Source organism: Poecilia formosa, unplaced genomic scaffold (genome assembly GCF_000485575.1).
Source record: "Poecilia formosa unplaced genomic scaffold, Poecilia_formosa-5.1.2 Scaffold302, whole genome shotgun sequence".
Taxonomy (NCBI): Eukaryota; Metazoa; Chordata; class Actinopteri; order Cyprinodontiformes; family Poeciliidae; genus Poecilia; species Poecilia formosa.
This window is the reverse complement of record NW_006800241.1, coordinates 167,339-192,286: the sequence shown is the minus strand read 5'-3', so window position 1 is coordinate 192,286 and position 24,948 is coordinate 167,339. Positions and strand designations below refer to the sequence as shown.

Genomic DNA, 24,948 nt, shown 5'->3' with positions numbered 1-24,948 from the left:
CAGTACGAAGAGAATAGAAGTTGAAATGCAGTGAATAAAAACATCATTAATGTAACTGACTCTCTTCATGTGGGTTTAGTTCATTGTTCTGTTGCTTTTGAAGCAGCAATCACAAAAAGTCAGTTCAACCTAAAACACCCATCATGCCTCCTGTTTTTAATCATTTACAATAGAGGCTGTTTCAGTTCTGGGCCGTTTGTCAAAACTTCACAGTTGACTGATGTAAATCAACAAACAGTGTGTGTTGCATTGTGATAGCACTCTTCAACGACGAGACAAGGCTGCTCCTTTCTCAAGCACTTCAGTGGAAAAACATTAGATTTCACAACATCAGTCAGGTTTCTCTGTGATCGATCCACATCTAGATCCCTGACTGGAGAGAACCGTAAGGAGCCTGTTTAACTGGATTATGTTCTTAACCCCAGGAAAAATATCACGCCCTATAAATTTTATTCTAGAGAATTTTGTGGGGAAGCTCCTTGGAAGAACAGTTTCCACTGTAATACGAAAAACAGCCTAATCTAAAATACATTACTGGTTCTTTTAATGCAATTCTGTTGTGAAAAACCAATGCAGTTATTCATTAAAACTGAAAAACCTGCCAAAACCTGCATTTCATCACCTCCCTGAAATAATGGCATATGCTTTTTTTTCTTTTTGTCTTGTCAAAATGACTTTTGGCAAAAAAATAAAAAAGACTTTGGCTATTATTTTAGGAAGATGGCAATTTGTGATATGCATATTAAAACATTTATATATATCAGAAGCATTGTTCTAGGAATACTTTCTATGTAGAAGGAAATGCAGAGTTAATTCCAGTAATAGTTTGCTCTAGAGTTGCTTTTGAACAAAAATAATTGTAACACTGACCAACATATTTGATGTGCATTGATGATTTTGATGATGATATTCATCAAAGTCTGTTTACTAGTTTCTCAATCGGTGGTTGTTGTTTTCATGACGTTTTTTATTTGTGTGTTTTTATTATGTAAAGCACTTTGAACTGTCAGTTAATTAACATGCATCAATACACACAGTGGTAGCCATCTTGACATTACCAGAAGATGATATCTACAGTGTTCCTTATCTTTGCTCATGCAGCCAATCAGGGCCAAGGAAGATGAATGTCGCTCCTGGATTGGCTGCTTTCCCAACGCCAGCCAACAGTGTGTCAAATAGCATTATGTTCATGTAGTTTAACTTAAGTTGCATTTTCTTTTGATATTGTGTACATGCTCCGTGAATAAAACCACAAATAAGTAAATGTTTCACGAATACTTTGGAATTATGTTCAATCCAAAGAAAGTATTAAAATAACACTATTCAGTCAAAAACACAGTTAGGGCAAAGAAAACATGAATAATTTAGATACATTTTGTTTCTAAAGACATGATGGACGTGTCCGATTGACGGCATCAGTGCAAAAATAACTAAAACCACCTGCTTTACTATTTTTCTTTTCGAAATGCTATGAAATTTACAGGACATTTTTATGAAGATGTGATTTCACAAAATCTTGTAGAAAAGTCAGTTGTTGACGTCGTCTTCGTACAAAAGCTGTTCCATCTGCAAGGGTTCAGTGACCGTGAGGCGGCTCCTCCTCTTACTTGGGAAGAAGCTTTTTAGCAACAGTAAACACATCTGACATGTGAAGACTTGCGAGACAAGTCATATTATCTGGAAGTTGATCATGATAATCTGGGTGACAGGTTTACCACCGAACGCCTGCTGTTTACACAGAACTGTCCCTGTCATAATATTCTACTGAAGCACATTGCTGCACACATGAGGACCGACCACTGTAACTGCTGACACGCTGCAGTCCTGACGGGGGTAAATGTTTACACGTGCTCCTTCGTGGTGGCAGAAATGGTGACGCTCTTTTAAACACTCCAGAAGTCAAGTTTCGGACATTTCAGCGACAAAGCAGTTCAAAGCGTTTTACGTCATAAAGGCATAATAAAGTAACCAAGAATGAAACAAGCAGTAAACATTACATTTTTGTCAAATGCCTTCACCAAGCAAACATATTTCAGATATATTGATATATGCTGAGGTTAAAAGCAACTTCAACAGGTTTAGCCTTGATTTAAAGGAATCGGTGTTTTTGTAGTTTTCTGGAAGTTTGTTCCAGATTTGTGGTGCATAGATGCTGAATGCTGCTTCTCCATGTTTGGTTCTGGTTCTGCTCTGCATCCACCAGAACCAGAAGACCTTTAATATATTTTGGTGCTAAACTGTTCTGTGATTCATAAACTAACCAAGGTATTTTAAAGTCTATTCTCTGAGCTTGAACTAATCTCAAAGATTTATACAACTTCCAGAAACGTGGTGTTTGTTCAGGTTTTCCTTTAAATCAATTAGTTTTGCGTCGCCTTTGATGACCAGCAGCTGGAACATTGATCAATCAGAAGCAACACCTAAACAAAACTGGGCTTTAGACTTGATTTAAAGAAACTCTGTTTCTGATATAGCAACATACGTAATTTGCATAAGACCAAAAAGATCTTGTATAAAAGTTAACTGTTGAAGTCATCTACATGAAAAAAATGTAACTTCTGTTCCTACAAACTTCACCAGGAAGTTTAATGTCCGCCTGGTTTATCCAAAGTGACAGCAGTTTGGATGTGTTTGGGATCATCGTCTTGTTTCAACCAACTGTTTGAGGTGTTGTTCTTCCACCAACTCACCTTTTACACCACTGATAGCAAAACAGACCCTCAGCATGATGTAGCCACCACCATGCTTAAAGCTACTGATTGTACTTTATTTGGTTTAGAGGTTTCTGAGCAAAGCGTACAGAATATGAAAGTATTTGTCTATTTTCAAAATTTTTGTCTAATTTTCATTTTTATTTTCTTCAAATGATTGCCCAACATGGAAGATAAAAAAAAACTAATCTGCAATCTTTTACATTTTAATCAAAGCGAAGCCCAGTGTTTTTGTGACACCTAATATTGAAAACCTTCCTGAGTTGTGACTTTCCCTGCTTTCATGCTTTGCACCAACAGAATGATTTTCTATGAGCTCTGCTTCCCAACACAGCAGGATTACTCTCTGCTTTTGTTATGCATCAACAACAACACACGTTCTGTAGCGTCCCTGTGCGACATTTGGCACCTGCGTCGCGACCACAACAATCAGTCATTCCAAAAATGTCACAGAAAACCAACATGTTTCCATCCGTCTCCGAGGATTTCTGTTACTGCCTCCATCCGCCTGAGATTCCATCTCATTCTGTTACCCAACAAGGGACTCTGTGAATCACACATTACATTATATAAATAGTAAAGAGTGCCTAACGATAACAAATGGCTTATAAAGTAATTATTTAAATGTCATTTTTTAAAAACTGGAACTAAATACAGAAATAAATGATTAAAAATAGAATTATGTATTAATCAGATTTTAAAGCTAGACACAATTATTTAACGATTTAATAAATGATTTCGTGTTGCGCAGACGCACATCATGAATTAATTTATATGGTCAACTTCACCCATCTAAAACTCTGTAGGCGGGATTAGAGCTGACGACTGATTGGCTGCTTCTGTACAGGCGCCGACGGCTGATTGGCTCCTTCTAAAGCGGCTCCGACAGCTGATTGGCTACTTCTGCAGAGGCCCCGACGACTGATTGGCTGCTTCAAGCCGCAAGTAAAGACAATTTCGACCAGGGTTGCTATAATTCTGAGATCAATTTCTTTGCTGTGAAATAACATAAAATAATTAAATAGTTTATATTTATTTACCACAAACGGTGTGTGAGCAATTCTAACCTCTATATCTCTGGTTTGGTCTGAAATATCTCCAGTAAATTCACGAGAGAGCACTAGCTAGCCGGTGTTAGCTAGTGGGCGGGGCTAACATTGACTCAGACCAAACTAGAGATGTAGAGACTGGAGTTGCTCACCTAGAGTTTGCAGTAAATAAATTACAATAATTTTATAAAGTTATTTCCACACTTTAAGAGAAAATATTGACGTTAGAGTCGTAGCAAACTTGGAAGGAGTTGCTAAAGGGTTTGTTGGATAACTTGTTTTTGTTTGTTTGTTTGTTGCAAGCCGTGATTTCAGCAGAGCTAATAATTCAGGTGATTATTTAGCTGTTGACTCATGACAGCCCGAGCTTATTCAGGCTTGTTTACAGCGATTGGTCTCTGTCACGGAGGAGGACGGCGGTTTGCTGGAGTCACGGATTATCTCAGCTGTTTACACGAACAAAGAGAGATGGGCCGGAGCAGCGGGAAGGGCTGAAGGTGAGCACGAACTGAGCGGTGAGTCAGGGCCGACTCCCAGAAGCCTCCGCGACGTTTGGGGATTTATTTAGCCGTGGTGCTTCGCTCTGATGACGGCTTGGAGGGAAGACAGTCAACCAAAAACGTTCACTATTGGGAAGAATTATATTTAAATTTTAATAAATAATTAAAAAAAAAACCTCTGTGATTAGGATCTGGATGCTTTTTGAACTCGTCCGCTCATGAAGTTCATTATTTCTTTGACAGCTTTACAGCTGGCGGAAATGATGAGAATGTTCGGTCACAAAGTTAACTCCATTCAGATTCAGTTTATATGCTGTAGAGATCTACACAGGGCTGTCAAAGGGTCACTGAACGTTTCTCTTGGCGTTTTGTCTTTTGTGATTGTACACAGAGGAAATGCATTGTTTTTAATCACTTCAGATGCTTTTCTGATTTAACATTTTATTTAAAAAAAAAAATCCTCTGAAAAGCCAACAAATATGGTGCTAGTCTTTACTACTCTCTTTTCTACAGCAGATATGGATATAAAAGCATGTGAGAACTTCAACTTTCACATTTCACGCAATATATCCTTTTTATTGATAACATTCTCATTTTCTGAGGCGCTGGCAGTTTTCATTATCTGTAAGTCAAGCGCATCAAAATGACAAAAAATTTAAGGAGCAAAATATTTCATTTTAAGTGTGACGGACCTCTATTATTTTATGAATCCCACTTTCTGAATTGAGTGAAAAAATATTTAACTTTTTGATTATAGTCATTTTTTGAGCTGTACCTGTATATGAACTAAAGTCAATAAATTAAACAAAAATGTTGTAAAACACTACGATAGGTTTAAATTGTCTTAAGGCACCTTTATTCTTTTAGAAATTCCTACCTTTGTTTCTTTTGTTGTTTCAGAATAGTTGTACAGCTGTGAAAAAGGAAAGACACCTCCATCTCTTTACAGTATTTAAGATAAAAACTACACAACATGAGAAACAAAACATTTACCGAAGGTGGGAAGAAAGATAAGAGATGTAGAAAACCATAGTAAGGAGTTAAACTCCTGAATCAGAACAAACTTTGATGGTGACGCTCTGACATACTGGTTGGACATGTGCAGCAAATTTTCGCCTTTCTATCAGATCCAGCGTTAACATTTTCAGCCAACTCAGCTAAAGTTTTGCATCAGTAAGGCCAAAAGGCGTTTTTGTTTTTCCCTCACTGGACCGGCGGTGTGGAATCTGATCACTGGAAACAAATCGTAAGAACTGCAATTGTGGGGTTGCTCTGATCCAAACACCTAACCATTGTCCTCAAATTTGCTAAAATTGCCACATCAAATCTAAAGATAGGATGCTCACTTTGGCTCAGAATCTTCTTTTTTTTTATTAGACAAACAGTGCCACACTTCATTAGCCAACAGACGTGATCTTTTGGCTAATCCTAGCAAAAATGCCAACATTTCTGCGTTAGCATTGTCTTCAGTAGCGATTCAGATCACCTGAAAATGCTTGCTTGACCTGTGATGATGTGTTATATGATGGAAAAGTCAGGCCTACACTGGAAGTGATGGCCAAAACATGATGTCAGAGTCTGAGTCACAGAAAAGATTAGGATGTGTTCTCGTCGGCGGACGTAGTGGAACCTTTAATGGCACTCCACTCCACGGCCGTCTGTTTGCTTGCATGGGTACAATATGTGCTTCAAGGCACATGCAAATCAATCGTGTTTGTGTGTGTCACTGTGTTTAATGTGTTAATGGCCCCTGCTGCTTACCGAGCCATGGCCTGGACACACTGAGTCACTTCTCAAATGGCACAAGAGGCTTTGCAGGTAGCAGAAGCCGGATGGGAATACACAGAGCCAACACAGGCCTGCCGCCACTCATCCATAACCAGGAGCGCTACAATAACACCCGCTCATTCCACGGAGAGCAGCTCCATTCATCTTTATTTCCATAATCACCACGCAGATGGCTCAGCGCAAACAGCTTGCTAGAGTCTGCTTGTCTCTCTGCTCGGCCCTGCGTTTAGAAATCCGGCTAGGTTGAGGGTGGAAACGTCTAGCTCCAGGTTGAAATGAAACGCCGACTTATGCCTTCTGAGTTGTTTGATGTTGTTGTGGTCTTTTACTTTGAAACCAAATAGCGTGAGCGTTTTGCAAGATTAACTAAACAGCCTTGTGGCATTTCAGTTTTCCTGCCAAGCCCTTGATAGCTGTCTGTCGGTCTCTCGTTCCCACACTGAGATGTTGATCTCCCCAAAACCAGCCAATGAAAAGTTTTATATACCACACTGTTAGTTCTGTTGTCCGTTTGCCAGCGGTTGAGTCGTTTCCTTTCCTTTATTGATTTATAAGACGCTTTTCAAATAAGGAGATAAAGGAGCATAACAATAAAATCAAAACGACACTCAGAAAGATCACAGAAATAAAGGAATCTGCTAAAAACAAAACATTAAAGCTCTTATTGGATAAATGTGTCTTCAGATTTCCTGATGGCACGAAGATTCAAAGGAAGCTGGTGATTTGTAGGTCACCGGCGGAAAGGCCCGTTCAGCCCAGTGTTGGAGCTTTCTCCTCGTAACATCCAGTTATGACTTCAAGGAGCTGAGCCCCACACAAACACGTAAAAGTTCAGACAAATAAGGAGGTGCGAAGCCCTTAGAAGCTTAAAGGGAGTAGCATAAAGTTTAAAATCAGTTCTAAAGCAAACAGGAAGCCGGTGTGAAGGATAACAAACGGGCAGTGTCCAGACTTTGGGAGGTCTTAGCTAACTGGCTACATTTCAGTCACAACAGTCGAGTCTGGAGCTAATGAAAGCATAGATGGCCTTCTTCAGGTTGGGTTGGTTTTAAAAATGCTAACCTTTGGACAAAAGACACACCAGAAACAACCTTGTCCTGACCATGGAGTCGATTTGATTCTTAAATGTAAAATCCTTCTAAAATATTACCCCGTAAATTTTTAACTCTGTTTAGATTAAAAGTCAAAGCTCCGACATCTGTTGTGGTGCTGCTGCCAGACGAAACACATTCAGCCTTTTCCATGTTTAGAAACATGAGAAAATCAGGTTCAACCACCGTCCGACAACAGGAATCCAACTTAGTAGAGATTAGAGAGCATTTACCTGAGCCATGGGTCATGAACATGTCGATCAAGATCTCATCTGCATATCTGATAACTAGTACTGAGTTATAATTGCTACACATGGCAGCATGTAAAGTGAAAAAGAAGAGGGATGAGAGTGAAGCCTTGAGGGACCCCACATGAAACAGGAGCATGAGAAGATACTAAATTATTCACCCTGACAGAAGGAGTTCTACCTGCTTCTTTTGCAGGACTGAATGACCCACTGTCAAAAGCTGAGGTCCAAGGAAACCAGAACCACAAGGGACCTTTGATCAACAATGTGTACTATTTATAAACTAGAGTCTGTACTACGTCCTGATCTAAAGGTTGAAGCTAAATGAAAAATATTGTTTCTAAAACCTCGGTTAAAGAGATAAATGGTCTAAAATTAAATAAAACTGAGTGATCTAGGTATGTTTTTTTTAAGAAAGAGGCCTACAGCAGCATGCTTGGCTTGGGTCCTGAGAACAAAGTTAATAAAAGTTAGGGAAGCTTTCCCAACAGTAATAAAACCCTCTTTGATCAATAGTTGGAAGACAGTCAAGAGGACAATTAGTGGTTCTCATGTGTTGCACCATCAAAAAGACACTGGTTCAAACTGTTCCTTCATGCCTTGTATTTTACCACTCTGACAGCTAACACTTGCTATTGTTAGTTGTTATCTTGTAGTAAATTAGATAAATGCTTGGAACAGTTCTCAAGAGGAGCAGATCATTACCAAAGGGTAACCTGCAAATGACAACATAGGAAGGTATTCTTCTAAAACCCTGGGAGGTTTTGGATAAGTTATATTATTGGCAAACACAAACCACAAGCCACATTTGCTAATTATGATCAAGTCTTTTAAAGCATATGAACCGAGCCCAGAGTTCTGTTTGTGTGAAGAAAACATTAATAAGAGCTTGTTCGTACGCCAGGCATCGGCGCTCTGCTTTTGAGATCTCTGAACACTTTTGATCTACAATGAGGGTAAAACCAAAAAAAAGCCTTTGAAAATGTTGATTTAGACATCAGAACCTGATCAAAGCAGCACCCAACCAATAATGTGTTCGCAATAAAATCACAAAAGTATTGTCGTGAGGTTTGGACCTACATGTAAGCCAGCAAGCAGCTTAGATGGATCCAAAGGAAGACTTAGCCAATGTCACAGAGAACGACTTACTGGAAACAAGACATGCTTTGGTTTGTTCACGTATTTTCATGTGAAATATGACGTACCTCACTACCAAACTTTAGGAAATCTAACATAAAACATGTTTGAAGACGCACTGGCCTGCCATCATGGTTTGTTTTAATCATTTTAGGTGCCGTACAACCTTTGCATACTTTGCATTTTATCAGTTCCTCACACGACATGGAAATCAGCTGAGCAGCCTCACTCTACTTTCCAAGCTCGGGTTGGTCTAATGTCTATTAACATTTGTTAGTTCTCAACCAGTATAATACATCTATATGTCTAATCAGGTAGTTGAATGAACGGCACTAAGGAGAATCTGTGAAGTAACACCTGCATCGTTTTTTGTGGTTGTTGAGCCATAAAGTCAATTACTGTAGGCTGATGTATGTTGTGGTTTTCATACATAGATTAGGTCAGATTACCAAATTACCAGAGTTGCTTCTTGATAAACACCAGAATAAGGAGAGACGATCTTTTAACTTTCTTCAAATTCAGAAGTTGGCATCCATTTCCTGAAGCTTTTTAAAGGACGCTCAAAAAAAGTCAACTTGTATTGTTGTTTTTTTACAATACAACAACTTGTTGTATCTACAATACAATAAGTTGTATTGTAGATAGAACTTGATATTTGCTGGACTACACTTAGTCGGAGTCGGAGAACAGGATCACTAAAGGTCCTTAAAAGAGACACATCTGTCAGGAGAAACAGTTATGTTTTTGGCAAAAAAAGAGAAAGAAAACATCCTCAATGTCAAAGCAAAAAATTATTTCCCCAAAATTATATTTAACATAAATTAAGTAATTGCATGAATACTCACCGTTTTTCAAGTCAGCTAGACCCTTTTTACAGAACCCAACCTAAAAAGACCTGAACTATCTCTTCAAATTCCTCCTTCTGGACTCCTTCGTTTAGATATTTATAGTCTCGACATCTATTTATGTCGAAACTATTTTCTACTTTATACAGTCTAAGACTTCTTGAGTAAAACTCAATGTATACATGTTGCTGCCAGCGCTGACACTTGCATGCTTTTCACAGATATGTTTATGTTTACCAAGGTGTGTTTAGAGTTTTTGCAAAGATCCTCGGTTGAGCAAAAATAGATTGTACAATCCGCTCCGCTTTAAGCTGCAGTGGTGCAGGAACCTCATTATTTATATTTTGTGCATAATAGTTTTGTTTTGGTTGAAGTCAAACATGCAAACGGAGGAAGTGCCTGGCCCAAACCTCCGTTCGGTGACAACTTTTCGTACGTAAATTATGATGTGCAGCCTGTTCCAGGCTCCGACTGACCCCACCACATCTTGGACACTGTTGTGATTCAGATTTTGTGGGAACAGTTCAGTTCATAAAAGTTTGTCCCCCGTTCTGGCACGCCTTGTCCCACTGAGAGGTCACCGCGCACTGGTAGCCATGATGGTTGGACTGACGTTTGAACAATTCCAGTTGTTAGTTTCTTATATTTTATTAAATTTTATGTACATTTACTACACAATGCAGCATTGTATTCACATAAAGTGACGCGCTCTTTTTCATCTGAATTGGGTTTAAGTGGAATTGGTCGGATTGTTCTTGGTTTGGACTGGGATTCAGAACTGTAATCTTTTTTAACATGGACTTCGTTAAACGGTACACACCGTTTTATTTGATACCATTTCAGGCAACAAAAATGAAGTTTTTTTTTACCCAGTTTTAAAATTAGGTAAATCCAACCTTGAGTATGGAAAACCCACTAAAGACGCCACCCTGTCATTATTTGGTAACTAAAACCGGGCAACACAAGAGAAGCCAAGATTGACAAACTCAGTGAAGGCCTGCTGTAGGATTCACAAGGGATCGTAGCAGCTAGGTACTGCTAATCAAATGAAATAGCATTATCAGCAAAAAGCAGGACTTTTTGTCAACTTTTGTCAACTTTGCTGGGCTGCAGCTTACTGGTGTGTGTTAGGATATTGCCCAAATGTGGAAAGACATCAGGAATGACCGGAGAAAGGCAATCCAAACTCCATTGTTCTATAATAAGAGAGCGATTATTTGCAAGTGCAAAATAAATGAGGCAGTTCCCAATCCACCCAGGAGTTGGCATCCTTCCCAGAAAATTTGCCCCAAAGGCAGACTGAGAAAAAGTTCAAAAACTCATACTGAGACTCTGTATGGCTCAGTTAGTATGTGAGTATTAGGATTTATGACAGTATGAAGATAGACAAAGACTAAAGTACGATCTTTGAAACGGTTGTCAGGAGAAAGCCTGTTTGCTACAAAATGAACATAAAGAGAACATGGCAAGTTTAGGATAAAGTATCTGAATGAACTACGATAGTTCTTGAGCAACGTCCTTTAGACAGATAAGAACATGTTCGGCCACACTCGGCGATATGAAGGCAGCAGTAGCACATCAGCTAACTATGTGCTACTGCAAGCAAGGAAGTGTAGGGGAAATGACTTGGGCTTGTTGCACAGCCTCATGACCTGGGCACCTTGCAGTCATGGAGCTGACCATAAACTGTTTGGTATACCAGAGTATTCTTGTCCAGTGTGACGTCAACACCCAAGGTTTGACTGAAGTGAAGACATTACCCCTTTAGGATTTTTACTGGAGTAGAAATTGAGGATATTTATTACAGGGGTTACTCTATGCACCCTTGAAAGATTTATTTCTGAAGGACTCACCAAAATGATCTTTGGTGGGTTTGGAAATTCTTTATCCAGCAGAACTCTGTGTGTTACTGTAAGAAAATAATACAACCACTTAGTTAGGGGGTTCCACAGGGCCTTGTTTGGGCCCCCATTTTGTTCTCTATATTTACTAATGAGTTAGAACGATAACTAACTTCAAATATTTATATTTTTATGCTGATCACACAGTCATTCATCCCTAAATCACATTGTGGAGCTTATAGAGGAACATTGCAGCGGTCTCTGTTGAAATGCAAACAAGAATAATTTTACTCAATTTCACATCCAGACAATTTTTTTCTCCTTTCTTTGCACTTCATCAAGAAGAACTCAAAGAAATGCTTTCGCTTTACACTGCAATGATGTCAGCAGGTTAGCTTCATGTCTTTGCTGTGGAACTGCTGGTGCTAACAGTTTTACAGTGAGAGCCTGAGTGGGGATCCCCTTTTTGGCCACTTCCCACTCTCTGCTGTTATTATGCACTCTGACATGGTGTGTAACCCATTCCTTTAGGGGCTCCCCACAGCACACAACCACAACACGCCTCAAGCTTTCCCCCTCTCACTCAGTGGTTTCAACCCACCTTCTGGTTTTCCCATTACTGCGCAAGAAACTGCATCCTGTCTGAGGCCAGTTTCTTCTGACTTCCTGCTTCACTCACACATAGAGGCGCACGTGTGTCAACTGGGAAGTGTTTGAACAGTTCCTAGTAAGTTTTAGTACTTTGAGCCATCGTGCTTTTATAGCTGTAGTAGTTGCCAAACCATTATGTTTCAAAAGTGAATCCAGATGAGTTATGTTTTTGTTTTTGTTTTTTTGGATGTGTGTTCTGAGGAAGTGACCGAATGAAACAACCTGTCTTCCTTAGAATGTGAAGAGTTTCCCCCACAACCAGGTTTCTGGGTCTGTTGTTTCCCGTGTGTCAGAAAAAGCTTTTTCAGGGCCATCAGCAGAATCTCCTGGACAGTCCTCTGTTCAATAGTAAAAATGAAGCATGCTATCATTATTTGTCTGGAAAAATTCTGCAAATTAATTTGTTTGCAGTGAAATAAAAAAATTAATCCTTCAAGAATATATTTGATTGTTACATAATACAACATAGGTTTCCATATAGCGCTTATTTTCTGCTCAGGAAGAGACTTACTTTACACGTAAATTCAGAAATGCAGTTTGATAGTGTCAAATTAACATCTAAACTGAATTCATGGTGTATAGTAACAGAAAAAGAATGATAGAGATACAGTTGAGTTATGTGAAAACTAAAAAAGTGTATGAAAACAAGTTCCTTGGTGAAAATATGGGTGACATAATAAGCTGGAAATTTCATTTCAAATACATTTGCTAGAAGCATTTCAATATCAGGAGTGCATAAAAGCAATAGAATACTTGTTTAAGGAACATCTGACAGATAAGTTTAATTTGTAGTTATCTGGTGTTGATGCACTTCCCTTTCTAATGCTGCCCTGGGCAACCGCCCATATGAACCATATCAAAACCACCCCTGATATACACATACTGGGTTTAAGACAACTAAATAGCTATGAATAGATTTATGAATATGGCTCAATATATGTAAAATTAAATCTGAAAAACTTTATTGACCCCAAAGGGAAATTAAAATAAAAAAGAGCCTTCAATCAAGTTTAAATATTTAGCTGAATAATGAAAGAACTTGTACTTTTAGCAGCAAAATATCTATGATTAACAAGCAGCTAATAACGCAATAGAGTTAAAGCGCGAAAAAGAAACAAACTAATAAAAGCAAAGTCTCATAAAAGTAATTTGCCCGAGCCGCACAGCTGCTCTTTAACTTGCACCACGTGACAGTAGACGTCACAAACCCCGGCTGCCTGTGGACGCTTCTGGTAACTTGGCAACGCAAAAAACATCCTTGACCAATCAAAGGCTTTGTTTGGCGCATTGGTATAATGGAACAGTTCAACTCAAACATCTGATATGACTTGTCGAAGATAAGTGTTTGGATTATTAGGTAATTATACTAATTACACAAATTATTCGCCGCTGTGTGGTTCATAGCTTTGTTTGGCGTTACCAAATGGCGGCCGGGTTGGGAAGAGGGACTGTGTCGTACTACGGCGCATTTATTTCAACGGGTAGTACTTCGGCTTTATAAAATAGGCGTGTCTTGTGCAGAGAGGTTGTGGTTCAAACGCTGACTTGCAAGCTCACCGTGTTCCTCTCTTTCAGATAGTGGATTATGTGGAGGCGTGTGGGTGAATTCAACATCTTTTTCGGACTTTGAATGCTTCCACTGCACTCTCTTGGTAACGTATGTACTGCTTTTTCTTATTATTTTTATTTATTTATTCAGGCGAAACTGTGCTAACTTTATATACCCTCCAAAAAATGCTTTACATAAATTTGTGTGGTTACTTTAACAATTCCCTGACAATAAAATGTGACACCGTTTGGATATTTTTAACATAAGAATCCCTCTCTGGTTTGCTCCAAACTCTTAACTTGCTAAACAGCTTCAGACTCGTTGCCATATGGCTGGAGTTGAGTTTATAATTAGCAACTTTGATATCAATGCTACCTTCAAAGTAAGGTGTCTGCGTTGATACTTTTAGCGTATGTCGTGCTCAAGCAGGTTTAATTGATTAAAAGCGCGTTTTCTCGTGACATTATTGAGTCACCACGTATTAAAGTTGGTCTGTGAACGTCTGTAGAGATGAATTTACTCGCAGCGGCTCCACGGAGCCCGTCGGGGTCGTTTAGCGGATGGTTTGATGGCAGCTCGTGTTTGTCTCTCAGCCGTTCTGGAATGAAAGCCAGGCTCGCGCGGTGAACTTTTCTAGAAGGCTCACGAGCTCTGTTCTGTGTGTCCGCGAGCGCGAGCTGCTCGTGTCGTTCTCACATTCAGCTCCGCTCGTGCGGACTGGGTTTTGTTTTACAACTTTCGACCTCAGCTAAGGCTAACTTGCGAAACTGGTAGAGTTGTTCGTTTTTTGAAGTCGGTGTGTTTTTAAACTGGGTGTTTAGTTTCTGATTAGCTGTGAAACGGCGCTGCGCAGTTGAGGCATACACTCCAGTAAACTGTCGTGACATCTTCCAGAAGCCTTCATGTTTTAATGTAATGTCAACCATCTGTCGGCGTAACATTGAATCCTTCCCTGGGCAGCAGTTCATGGCGAATGAACCACACGGTAAACCTCGCAGTCAGATGTCATCAAACTGTTGAGGCAATCAAACGCAGCAAGAACAGAGCTTCATAATGTGCTACATCCAAAAATCAACTTTACGTTACCAGGCTGCATTTACAGCTGATCTGCTCCGCTCTACCAATAAAACATGGTCTGATCATGTGCTGATAGGCGTTTTACTGAGGTTGTATGAATGTGCAGCTTTCTTTTCAACTTTTTATTTTTAATATCATGAGGAAAAAAGCTCATGATATTAAAAATCTCATTTGAAAGAGTGTCCTGGGTTAGACAGCTGCAGAACAAGATTTAAAAACGAGCAAATTCAACCTTTAGACATTTTAGATGTGACATTTTATGACATTCTAAAATGATGAAAAAAGTGATAAATGGATAAACTGATTAAAGAGATAAAAGGGTTAATATAAGTGATTAAATGCTCAATTCTATTTATTTTTTCCAATAATTCATTAAAGTTTGAACTTTTAGGTAGCAGGAGTCTTCACTGTTGGCCTTTTTTTCTTTTTACATGGAAAAAGAAAAAAGTGGAATATTTATGAAGATGGAAGCCAGAGATGCAACAATTATTCTGTTCTGTAATCAGCAGATTATCTTTCTTTTTCTCCCGCTTCATTAAGTGCCTTAAACTAAGAACTAAGACTTTAGCACATTCATTTTGGAATAATTACATCGATTTTTAACTAAATTAATTGCTTTTTTTTTTTTTTTTTTTTTTTTTTTTAATACATACAAAGGTTCAGGCCTGGACCCTTGTATGTAAGCAGCGTGTTTCCGGTACGTCTGTAAATCTGATGCACAAGTGACAAAGCTGCTTCTCTTGGCCCTCCGGGGGTTAATTTTTGTTTCAAAAAACAATCTGATTGGACGCTGGAAAAGACTATTGTTGTGCTACAGGAGTTATCCTATCAGCGCAGCTATTCATGCTGAACTAGCATCTCAATGCTAAACTTGATGTGGCAGCACAGACGTCCCCAACGCTGATGTCGGCGCTCACAGTCCACATTTATTAAGCAGTTCCATGAGTGAGCAGTACTTCCTGAAATACTTGAAAACTGAATGGGTGTAGTAGTACTTTGCACCAATCTGATGGTTCAATGACCTAAAAAACAGATTAAAAACATGTACACTTGTTGTTCTTATACGTCTGTCTGTTCAATAATTTAGCAGTAAAACTGGCTTTTGAATTTAAAATGTTGCTTATTCTTAGTTTTCAATTAAAATATTATTGATTAATTAGACCCAATAGTAACTCCATTAAAAATGTTAAGTCCCACCCACTGTAAACACAACAACCAGCAACATGGAGTGTGATCTACATACTCCTCCTTCAAAATAAAATAAAATGTGGCCACAAAGTACAAATGACAGGCTGCAAGTGTCAAAGTATAAGATTTCTAATAATCCTTTATTATCAACTTCCACCTGGGACGTAGTTGAGAAACTGAAGGCATAAAACTAAAAGTTAATTTTGCCTGTTTACTTTAGATCAGCTGATTGGGTCTGGTTTTTGGGTTTGAATCCAGCTCGTACGTTTCGTGTTGCTTGCTCTGATTGACCTCTTTGACCCTCCTGCTAACAGTCGCTTGTTTCTCCACCTCAGTAAATTTGAAGCTTGCGTGAGGATGGAGAACAAGGAAGAATCCAGCTGCAGCTCCGTCAGCGACCTCACCTGGGAGCAGGTGAGCCGGCTGAACGACGTTCTCACAGAGGTGGTCCCGGTCCACGGCCGGGGGAACTTCCCCACCCTGGAGGTGCAGCTGAAGGACATCGTGGCGCGCGTGCGTTCCCACCTGGAGCTGAGCGGCATCCGGGTCAAAGACATCCGGCTCAATGGCTCCACGGCCAGCCACGTGCTGGTCCAGGACATCGGCTGGAGCTACAAGGACCTGGACTTCATCTTCCGGGTGGACCTGCCCACCGAGGCCGAGTTCCGGCTGGTCAAAGACGTGGTGCTGGGGATTCTGCTGGACTTCCTGCCCGAGGGCGTCAACAAGGAGAAGATCACCCCCATGACGCTGAAGGAGGCCTACGTCCAGAAGCTGGTGAAGGTCAACACAGAGCAGGACCGCTGGAGCCTCATCTCGCTGTCCAACAACAACGGCCGCAACGTGGAGCTGAAGTTTGTCGACTCGATACGCCGGCAGTTTGAGTTCAGCGTGGACTCGTTTCAGATCGTGCTGGACTCCGTCCTGTCCCACTACGAGGAGCCGGCGGCGGCCATGTCCGAGCAATTCCACCCGGCCGTCCGAGGCGAGAGCGTGTACGGAGACTTCAACGCCGCGCTCGGCCACCTGCGCAACAAGCTCATCGCCACCAAGCGGCCCGAGGAGATCCGCGGCGGCGGCCTGCTCAAGTACTGCAACCTGCTGGTGCGCGACTTCCGGCCGGCCAATCAGGAGGAGTTCAAGGCCCTGGAGCGCTACATGTGCTCCCGCTTCTTCATAGACTTTCCCGACATCGGAGAGCAGCAGCGCAAGGTGGAGGCCTACCTGATGAGCCACTTCATCGGCGAGGAGAAGAGCAAGTACGACTACCTGCAGATCCTCCGCAAGGTGGTGAACGAGAGCACCGTGTGCCTGATGGGCCACGAGCGGCGGCAGACGCTGCACCTGCTGTCGCTGATGGCCTTCCGGGTCCTGGCGGAGCAAAGCGCCATCCCGGACGCGTCCTGCGTCACCTGCTACTACCAGCCGGCGCCCTACATCAGAGACCACAACTTCAGCAACTACTATGTGGCGAACCAGAACATTCCAACATGGCTGCCGTGTAACTGACCAAACGGAAACAGGGTTCCGGCGGGGCGACCCGGGAAGGCTTGTTTTGGCTGCGGATGCTGCTTTTCAACAGAGGAGGAGGAGGAGGAATTGATTTGGCATAAAAAGATATAAAAAAAAATTAAAAGGGGGAAAAATGTCTGAAAAAAATTACCCAGTGGCAATAAATGCTATGTTTCTCTTAAGGCACATTTTTCAGTGGACAAATGTTTTGCTTTTTTTTTCTTTTGGTGTTTTCTTTTTTTTTTATTCTTTCCCATTCCTTTTCTGCAGAGGTGTTTAACATTTTTAAGTGTTTTTTTTTTTTCTTTTCTTTTTTGACTTGGTATATGCCTTTAATCTTAATGGAGATGTGTTTGTGCCTTAACCTAGAGGTATCAGGTTTACTCCTCCAGAGTTTTGAGTATGGACTGTTAGAAGAAAAGGGAAAATGTAAATGCCGTAGCCTTCAGTTTGGGTTCCTTCTTGTTTGTTTAAAAAAAAAAAAAAATCAGAAAAAGGCTGAAAAAAATGAAGCAAAATTACATTGGGGAGGATTTGGGATGCGCTTGCTAAAAGACAGGAAGTAAGGATTAGTCAGCGGTTTGTTTTCATCTTTGACAATGTGCCAGCCCTATACATGCCAGCAGTGCCTGATATTTGTACACAATGCAAAACTTTATTATGTATTAAGATTTTCCACTGTGAACTTCAGGCCCAGAATCACGGGGTTCAGTTTTCCCAGTTGAGCCCGGCTTGGAGTGGAAATGTCTCGTTGTTTTTCATCGTTTCTTTGCCTCTGTTTTTAAGTTGCTTTCAGAAGAAGTTGCGAGTGACCTGCAGTCTGTTCTGGTCAGATGGTGACCCGTAGCGGGGGAGCGGCGTGACGTGCCCGCCGACCGGCAGCTCTTCCCTTAAAAGGCGCCGCACACGGTGGGGCCCCGCAGGGCTTGTCCCTCGCAGGCTCCCTGAAACGGGATCCTCCTCTGACGCACAGCTCGACTCCAGCTATTATTATCCTCCGAGCCCTCCTGGGGACCGGCTCGGCCTTACATGCGTCTGTGCTGAGTCACTTCCTGTCCGGCAGGTGCACGCTGCGTTTGAACCCCCTTTTGTGGTCGTGGGAGGACAGACGGAACGTCTCCCCCTCTCAGACTTGAGTATTGATGAATGTGAAGGCGACAGGCAGCCCTCCTCACCGGCTGCAAACCTCCACACTTCTATTTCCAGTGACCCCTATTATTAGCTGTTAACGCTGGAAGCCGAGTGCTGCAGCGTGCCGTCTCTTCCCGATATCGCCACAGAGCAGATGATAGTCGGACTCGCGTCAGCGGCTACGCCCACATCCACGCGGTTTCTTGGAAGTCAGATTCCTGCTGCCGCTCGTCTCTGCGCCTGGTGGCGGAGGCAGATAACCTTATCAGGCTCGCGTAGCGGAGGACGACCGGCCTCTCGCCTGCAGGTCGCGTGGAGGCCGGCTCCTGTTTATTTATTATCATCATTATGTTCCCTGCTGTCAGCTCTGGACCAAAGGCAGCTTCACAACCAGCAACTGAAACAATCAAGTGCCTGTCACATGTTTTTTGTTTTTGTTTTTTGGAGAGCTGAATATTTTTAAAGGGGTTTTAATGCTAATCAGGAGGCAGGAGTGTATTTTGTTTCTTAAAACTCAACAAAACTATCGTAGAACTGTTGCCATTTTTCTTTTATGGGTAACTTCATACGTTTTTGTCCAGTTTTGTGGCGAGAATAATTGATTTTCTGTTTGGTCTCGAGCCCGCCTGTACAGCCGTTCCTGCCGGGCCTTTCAGTCGTTTGGTTTTACGGTCCGCGCTGCGCTTCAGCCTCGGACGCGCCAAGAAATCTAGTTTGTTCCATTCACAGAGGAAATGTTTCATATTTTATATCTCTGTTTAGCTGTCAGTCTTCCATCAGAGCGCCTCCTGATGAGCCAACACTTAGTTTGGTTTCCTGATCTCAAACTGCCTGACGTGTTGTGCAGAGACCTTGTACTTCACACCCAGCCACCTGTGAGGCATGGAGAGTAGCTAATGGCCGCAGTAGAGGGAGTTGATCATTTGGGACGGTCTCTGGATTAAAATCGTGACTAATTTTTTTATGTTTCTCACCCTTTCTTTTAACTCTTGTCCATAGCTTTCCTCAACTGTGGCAGTTCTCTTCCCTCAGCATTTAAACGGTGATGCAGTGGGAGACCCCAGATTTAACTTTGACATTACTCCGAGGACAGTCTGTGCTTTTTATCACTAAAACTACTTCCCTTCCCATATAACAGACCTTTAACTTGGGGGTGCGAACAGCAGCCTGAAATCTCTCCGCTGTCTGCGTATATTCTGTGAATAATTGTTCGGCCCGACTCCTGCTCGCCGATGAGCGCCAGGCCTTTGTTGGCGTCGCTCGTTAACGCTCGTTTTTAAGCGAAGTCAAAGAAAATGCATTAAATTAAATTTTTGCATTTTTGAGTTGAGGGTGAACACAGCCTAGAATGTCAGTCTTGTGCTTTTTTTGGGGGGGTGGGGTTCGTTGCCGGTCTGCTTTCTTGTGTTTACGGTTGGCGTCGGCGAAAGCTTTCCCCCCGTAGCAGTCGGGTCTTGCGCCCCTTCCTTAAAGGGGGCTGGTGACGCATCTGGATGTAGAAACTCTTTGTGAAGGACTCTGTAGGAGAATTAAACAGAATGAGGTGTATAGGTTGCTTTTTTTTTTTGGTGTAAATTTTTTGGCTCCCACCTTTCTGCTGTAAGCTTGTCACTTCAGTGTCACTCCCCTCCCTTTGTTTGGGCCATTGTTTATCAGTACAGAGTGTTTTTCATTCGACACCTGTAGATGTATTATTGTTTTCGGGGGCGGGGAGCGTACAGTGCTCTACAGTGTAGATATTTAGTGATTCTGCTTGTCTGAAGTGAAAGTCTCAAGAATGTGATGGGAGGATCTACGCTCTCCTACAGTTTCTTTGTAAAGAGTTGTGAATAATTTTTTTTTTCCCCCCGGCAGATCTGTGTTTACCTAAATGCGTGGAAGTGTGTGTGTGTGTGTGTGTGAGCGCACGTCAGCATGTGTGTATGAAGGGATGGGTGTGGTGAATTAAAAAAAAATATATAAAAAGTGAGGAAAAACATGAAATTTGTCGCACTTTTTTTTCTCTCTCTCTTTGAAATAGTAAATGCAGACCAGCATTTCTGTCAGCTCTGTGATGGAGACGATGACTGATGGTTACGATGGTACTATTTCTTTTTTCAGCACTTTTACCTCACTTGAGTTTTCCTTTTTTTTTTGAACGGAAAACGTAAATGTACACCAGAAAAGTGTGTTTTGAAGAAGAAATTATGAATAAAAAGATTTTTAAATGCATTACTTCTTGGTGTTTTTTTTGTTTTGTTTTTTCACCAGACTTTTACAAAACTGAAGTCCTATAGACTATAACAGGTTGACTTTTTTTTTTTGAAGAATTAATAAATTAAATTCAACATAAAATTGGATTTTTTTGAAACTGTTAAGTTTGTTTATAAAGGAAAACGGGTCAATATTTGACAAATATTCTGAAATCTCTAAATCTGATTCTTGATCTAAGGTTTCTTTCACCAAAATCAGAGCAGGATGTTAAAGAGACGTGACTCACATCGTCACCTTTCTAAAATAACGGTGCCGACGCCATTTTGTTTGGGGGGGGGGGGAGATCACTTCTGGTGAAATATGAGCAGAAGTGATTATTTTAGGAAGATTATCCAGACGCTTTATAAAGTAAAGCTCGTCTGTCCTCACATTTTGATCCTGTAATTTACAAACATTACTTTTTAGCTAATCGCCAAAGATCAGACAGTTGATATACAAATGTCCTGACTTGAGTCTGATGTTTAAAGATTGTCAAATACCAATGGAAACCGCAACTCCACATTTTTCCGTTGATACGATTTTTTTTTTTAAATGTCCCAATTTAATGTTAAAAATCACACTTCCTGGTCAGTTGAATTTCAATAATAAACCATACTGAGCACATTAGAATAGTCTCTCTTCCCCTTTGTTTTCTGCTACGCGGCAGCTAGCATAGCCTCAGGGAAGAGGTGGAGGAGATCGATCTTTTCACAACCAGACTGTCACCACGTGGTGACGGTTTTAACAAATATGTAAAAAATCAGGTTTTCTGTATGTGTCTCTTATAAATGTTACATTCTGCACCTCTGTATCAAATATAGTTTTAGTATAAGTGTACTAGGCGTACATTTGAATAATCTACTTTTTGCTAAGTGTTAACCTGAAGAGTGAGCCTTTAGCTAATCACTTCACGTTGTTTCAGCACTCATCTTTCTTCATGGGAATAGTTCATCTTCCTAAGGTCGACTTGGTGATTAGCTAAGCCAGGGAATCTGAGCGACCTCGTTCCACGTTATCCCAGCTGCTCATCACCACTCGTCCCTCCTCACGGTGTTAATCTGCCGTTGTTTATCCCAGTTCCAGCGTCTCCCGCCTTGGCCGGAGTCCTGACTTCTCCTCGGCCTCCTGACGGGAACCCAAACCAGAGATGTTTTCCGTCTGCATCGCCGCAGAAGCGGTTAGCGGGGAGCTCCATTGGCTCCGCAGTACTCAAGAACCGAAAGGGCCGAGGCCCCCTTCCAGACTTTTTTATTGGGTAATAAGCTGAATGTTGCTTTTCTCTCAAGATGTTTGAGGTGTACTTTCGGCTCCCCACAATGTAAACACGCGAAGGAAGCTTTGCCTTTGCCTTTGCCTTTGCAATGCTGTCTGCAGGTTCGTTTCTTCCTTTTTGTTTCTCCGGGATTTACGGTCCACTTTAAAACCAAACCAGCCGGATCATTTAAGTGCGACTAATAAAGAGTTCATCCTCATCCTCACTTTCTGCTGCGGTCCACTGAACTCACTTTCTGCTCCCCGTTTGCTGTTCTGTGACTTATCTGAGGGCAGTGAGTCATAACGTTCACTTCGGTGATGAAGTAATCTGGCCTCTGGAGTCTGTTTTTTCCATTCTGTCTTCCTTCTCATACAAATGCTTCATAAAACCCTTGTAATGTTTAATTCTGTTCTACCCAACCCTGACTCACCTCCTCCTCCTCCTCTCTCTGTCTCGCTCTGCTGTGGTTTCAGTGTGGTTTTACATGAGCGAACCTTCAAAGATCAAATGTCTTTTTATCACCAGTCAACCAAAAGGTTCCTCTTTTGTGAAGTTCGTGGTTTAGAGGAACTGCGAGTAATTGTGAGTTCAGGTTGAATCCCTGGAATGCGTCACACTCAGCTTCCCTCCAACAGGAGCAGACCTCTGAAAACACTAGCATTCGCTAGTCGTCATCTCTCTTGCGAAACAACACCTGGGTCTGGCTCACCGATGTTCACCTTGACGGTGAAAACATGCTGGCGTTGTTCTTCCAGTTTTAGTTTATTAGTTTATTTAAGACAGGGACATTGTGCAAAGACCGTCAATAAAAGATGCTTTGCACCTTAAAGAGGCAGTAGTGTGTAAAATCAACTTTTTGAGGTGTTATAATGTTATTCCTTCATCCAAAACGTTCCTGGAGTGTTGCTCTGGTTCTCTCTTGCATTATTGAGAAATTTTTTAATCTCCATAGCAACCATTCAGCTGTGCAAAACGCCAGGGTGGATCTAGCTCCGCCTTCGAGGACGAAGCTCCTTCTCAGAGCTGCAATTTCTAACCTCACAGAGCAGCCCTCCACTGCATTCAGCTCCTTCAGACTAGCCCGGAGCAATTAGCAAACACCTGGTGGACCTGAGCATCTGCTGAGCTCATTATAGGAGCTACTTCTCAGTGCAACACTGGTAAAAACATTGTTAAAGTTTTAATAGAGGAGCCATGTTGTGATGACTTCCTAAAGGTGGAGTTTCAGAAAGAGCAGGAGCTTCTTAAAGAGACAGAGGCCCAATTTCAAGTCGTTAAATTATGAAACGAAATTTCTTTTAAGTCATTTGTGAGATATGCAGCATTTCTTTAGCAACTGATTTGAACATAGTTACTTGACTGATAGTTACTTTATCTGTACCACAATTTATTCTGACAGTAAACATAGATTCTTTAAAAGAAACGGTAAAATACTGGTTGATTTAGCTGTCAGTAACTTACTGTACATTTTCAAAAGTAGTTTACTGCTAAAATAAATTAAGTGGCTGTACAATTACTGGTCATAAACTCGTATCAATATAAACTTCTTCTCTGTGATCACTAATGTCAAGATGACAGGTTTTCTGTTGTCTTTCAGTTTGGACACTGCTGGTTTCCGTAACACTTTCCTGGCACCATAAGAAAAGTCCTTCAGGTTGGTGGAAAATCTAAGACTAAATTCTCCAGCTCCAACTTCCCTATCGATCGTTAAATTATGAGTGCACATAAAATTTCATCCTCGCTGTGGTAAGATCCACTTAATGTGTTTTTGACTACCTGGCAACCCAGAGAAGGATATTTTTCCCCAATTTGAAATAAATGTTTTTGGTTGCCTCACTCTCCACACGGTACACATGACAACATCCACATAAATCAACAGAAGCCTTTGTTTTCCAGTGTGATTCAACAAAAGTGTAGATAATAAACGGGCCAGACAGTCAAGGAAGTAAAGGCGACTGTAGCTCCTTGTAGACCTACTCTCCACATTTCATCGAAAATCAGAAACTTCTGTGTAATTTAAGGGTATTTTATCTGCAAAACTAGCAAATAGACAGAAAAGGATAAATTTCCTTCACAAAACAAAAATCTTAAAAGTGTGGAGTGCGTTTGAGAACTTTGTAAAAATATGATTTACTGCAGTTGTAGCTGCTGTGAAAATAATTCAATGGTTGGCTGCTTTTTGTGCTTTTGTGTTTCTAATAGTGCTGAAAAGCTTAAGGCCTTCTATAAATTTAAACTAAAAAGTGAAAGAAAAAAAAACTTCAATATTTTCTGTAAAATGTAGTTTGAAAAAAAATGGAGCCATAAATCAATCGTAGTATCACATCAGATCAGCTCCCGAAGTAGCTGATCTAAGAGGATTAGATTGGCGTATTTCTGACTGCTGAAGGGTCAGTGAACGCCACGTCGAGATCTAAAGGCCTTCAGAGGGAAAACTGGAGCAACGTTTAAGTCTGGAGAGATTTAAGAGACTTGAACAGACTTTGGACTTAACCTTTCCTCTTTAGAGTCTGTAAGCGGAGGGCGTTCAGAACAACTCCCAACAAGTCTGGCCGTCCAAACAAGCTCAACCTGAGAGCACAATGCAAGATATTAAAGCTGCAGTATTATTAAAAATGATTAAAACCATTGTGAAAGTGCATTGGGAGACTGATAATCTGTGGGGAATAAAAACAATCTCCTCCTCCCTGAGCTATTATTGCTGTATGAAGAAATGTGCCAAAAGCAACCAATCAGAGCCAAGAAGAGGGGGCTTAGCGCTGTCAATCACACTTGTGTACACAATTGTGCTAATAACAGAGAAACAACTTACCATTACAGGAAAACTGTTGTCATCGGTAGCTATGCTAACTAGCCTTAGCATTTGTGGCAGGCTATGTTGTGGGAACCAGCTGTAGTGAAGCAGAGAACAGGGGGTGTGGAGGGATTAGTGCGCATACAGGAGCTTGATAGACAGCAGAAAAGCCCACTTCCTGTCTCTGATTGGTTGTTTCTCGTTAGCACTTTGTGAAGGCAGACAAACGCAACTTTTTTCACAGTTTATCTGCATCATACTGTCACAACCTCAGGACAGCTGCAACAAATGTCTAAAACAAATTATATAAAGTCTCCAAAAAACTGTAAACTGATTGAATTACAGCAGC

At 41.1% G+C, this 24,948-nt stretch overlaps 1 protein-coding gene across 3 annotated transcripts; it reads left to right on the top strand.

The window, feature by feature from the left end:
• The first annotated feature begins 13,109 nt into the window (after positions 1-13,109).
• On the top strand, positions 13,110-20,529 carry tent5c (terminal nucleotidyltransferase 5C). 3 transcript variants are annotated; one of them, XM_007572501.2, is made up of 3 exons: positions 13,110-13,218; positions 13,437-13,513; positions 16,011-20,529. In XM_007572501.2, exon 3 carries the CDS (start codon positions 16,033-16,035, stop codon positions 17,182-17,184), a length of 1,152 nt encoding a protein of 383 aa, XP_007572563.1. In that variant the 5' UTR covers positions 13,110-13,218; positions 13,437-13,513; positions 16,011-16,032; the 3' UTR covers positions 17,185-20,529. The 3 variants fall into 3 exon arrangements, with proteins under 3 accessions (XP_007572563.1, XP_016516415.1, XP_007572562.1); XM_016660929.1 differs by having other exon boundaries at positions 13,437-13,518; XM_007572500.2 differs by lacking the exon at positions 13,110-13,218 and having other exon boundaries at positions 13,387-13,518.
• The last annotated feature ends 4,419 nt before the right edge of the window (positions 20,530-24,948 follow it).

Coding starts and splice junctions, on each gene's coding strand:
- tent5c (XM_007572501.2), top strand. CDS start 16,033: ATGGAGAACAAGGAAGAATCCAGCTGCAGCTCCGTCAGCGACCTCACC.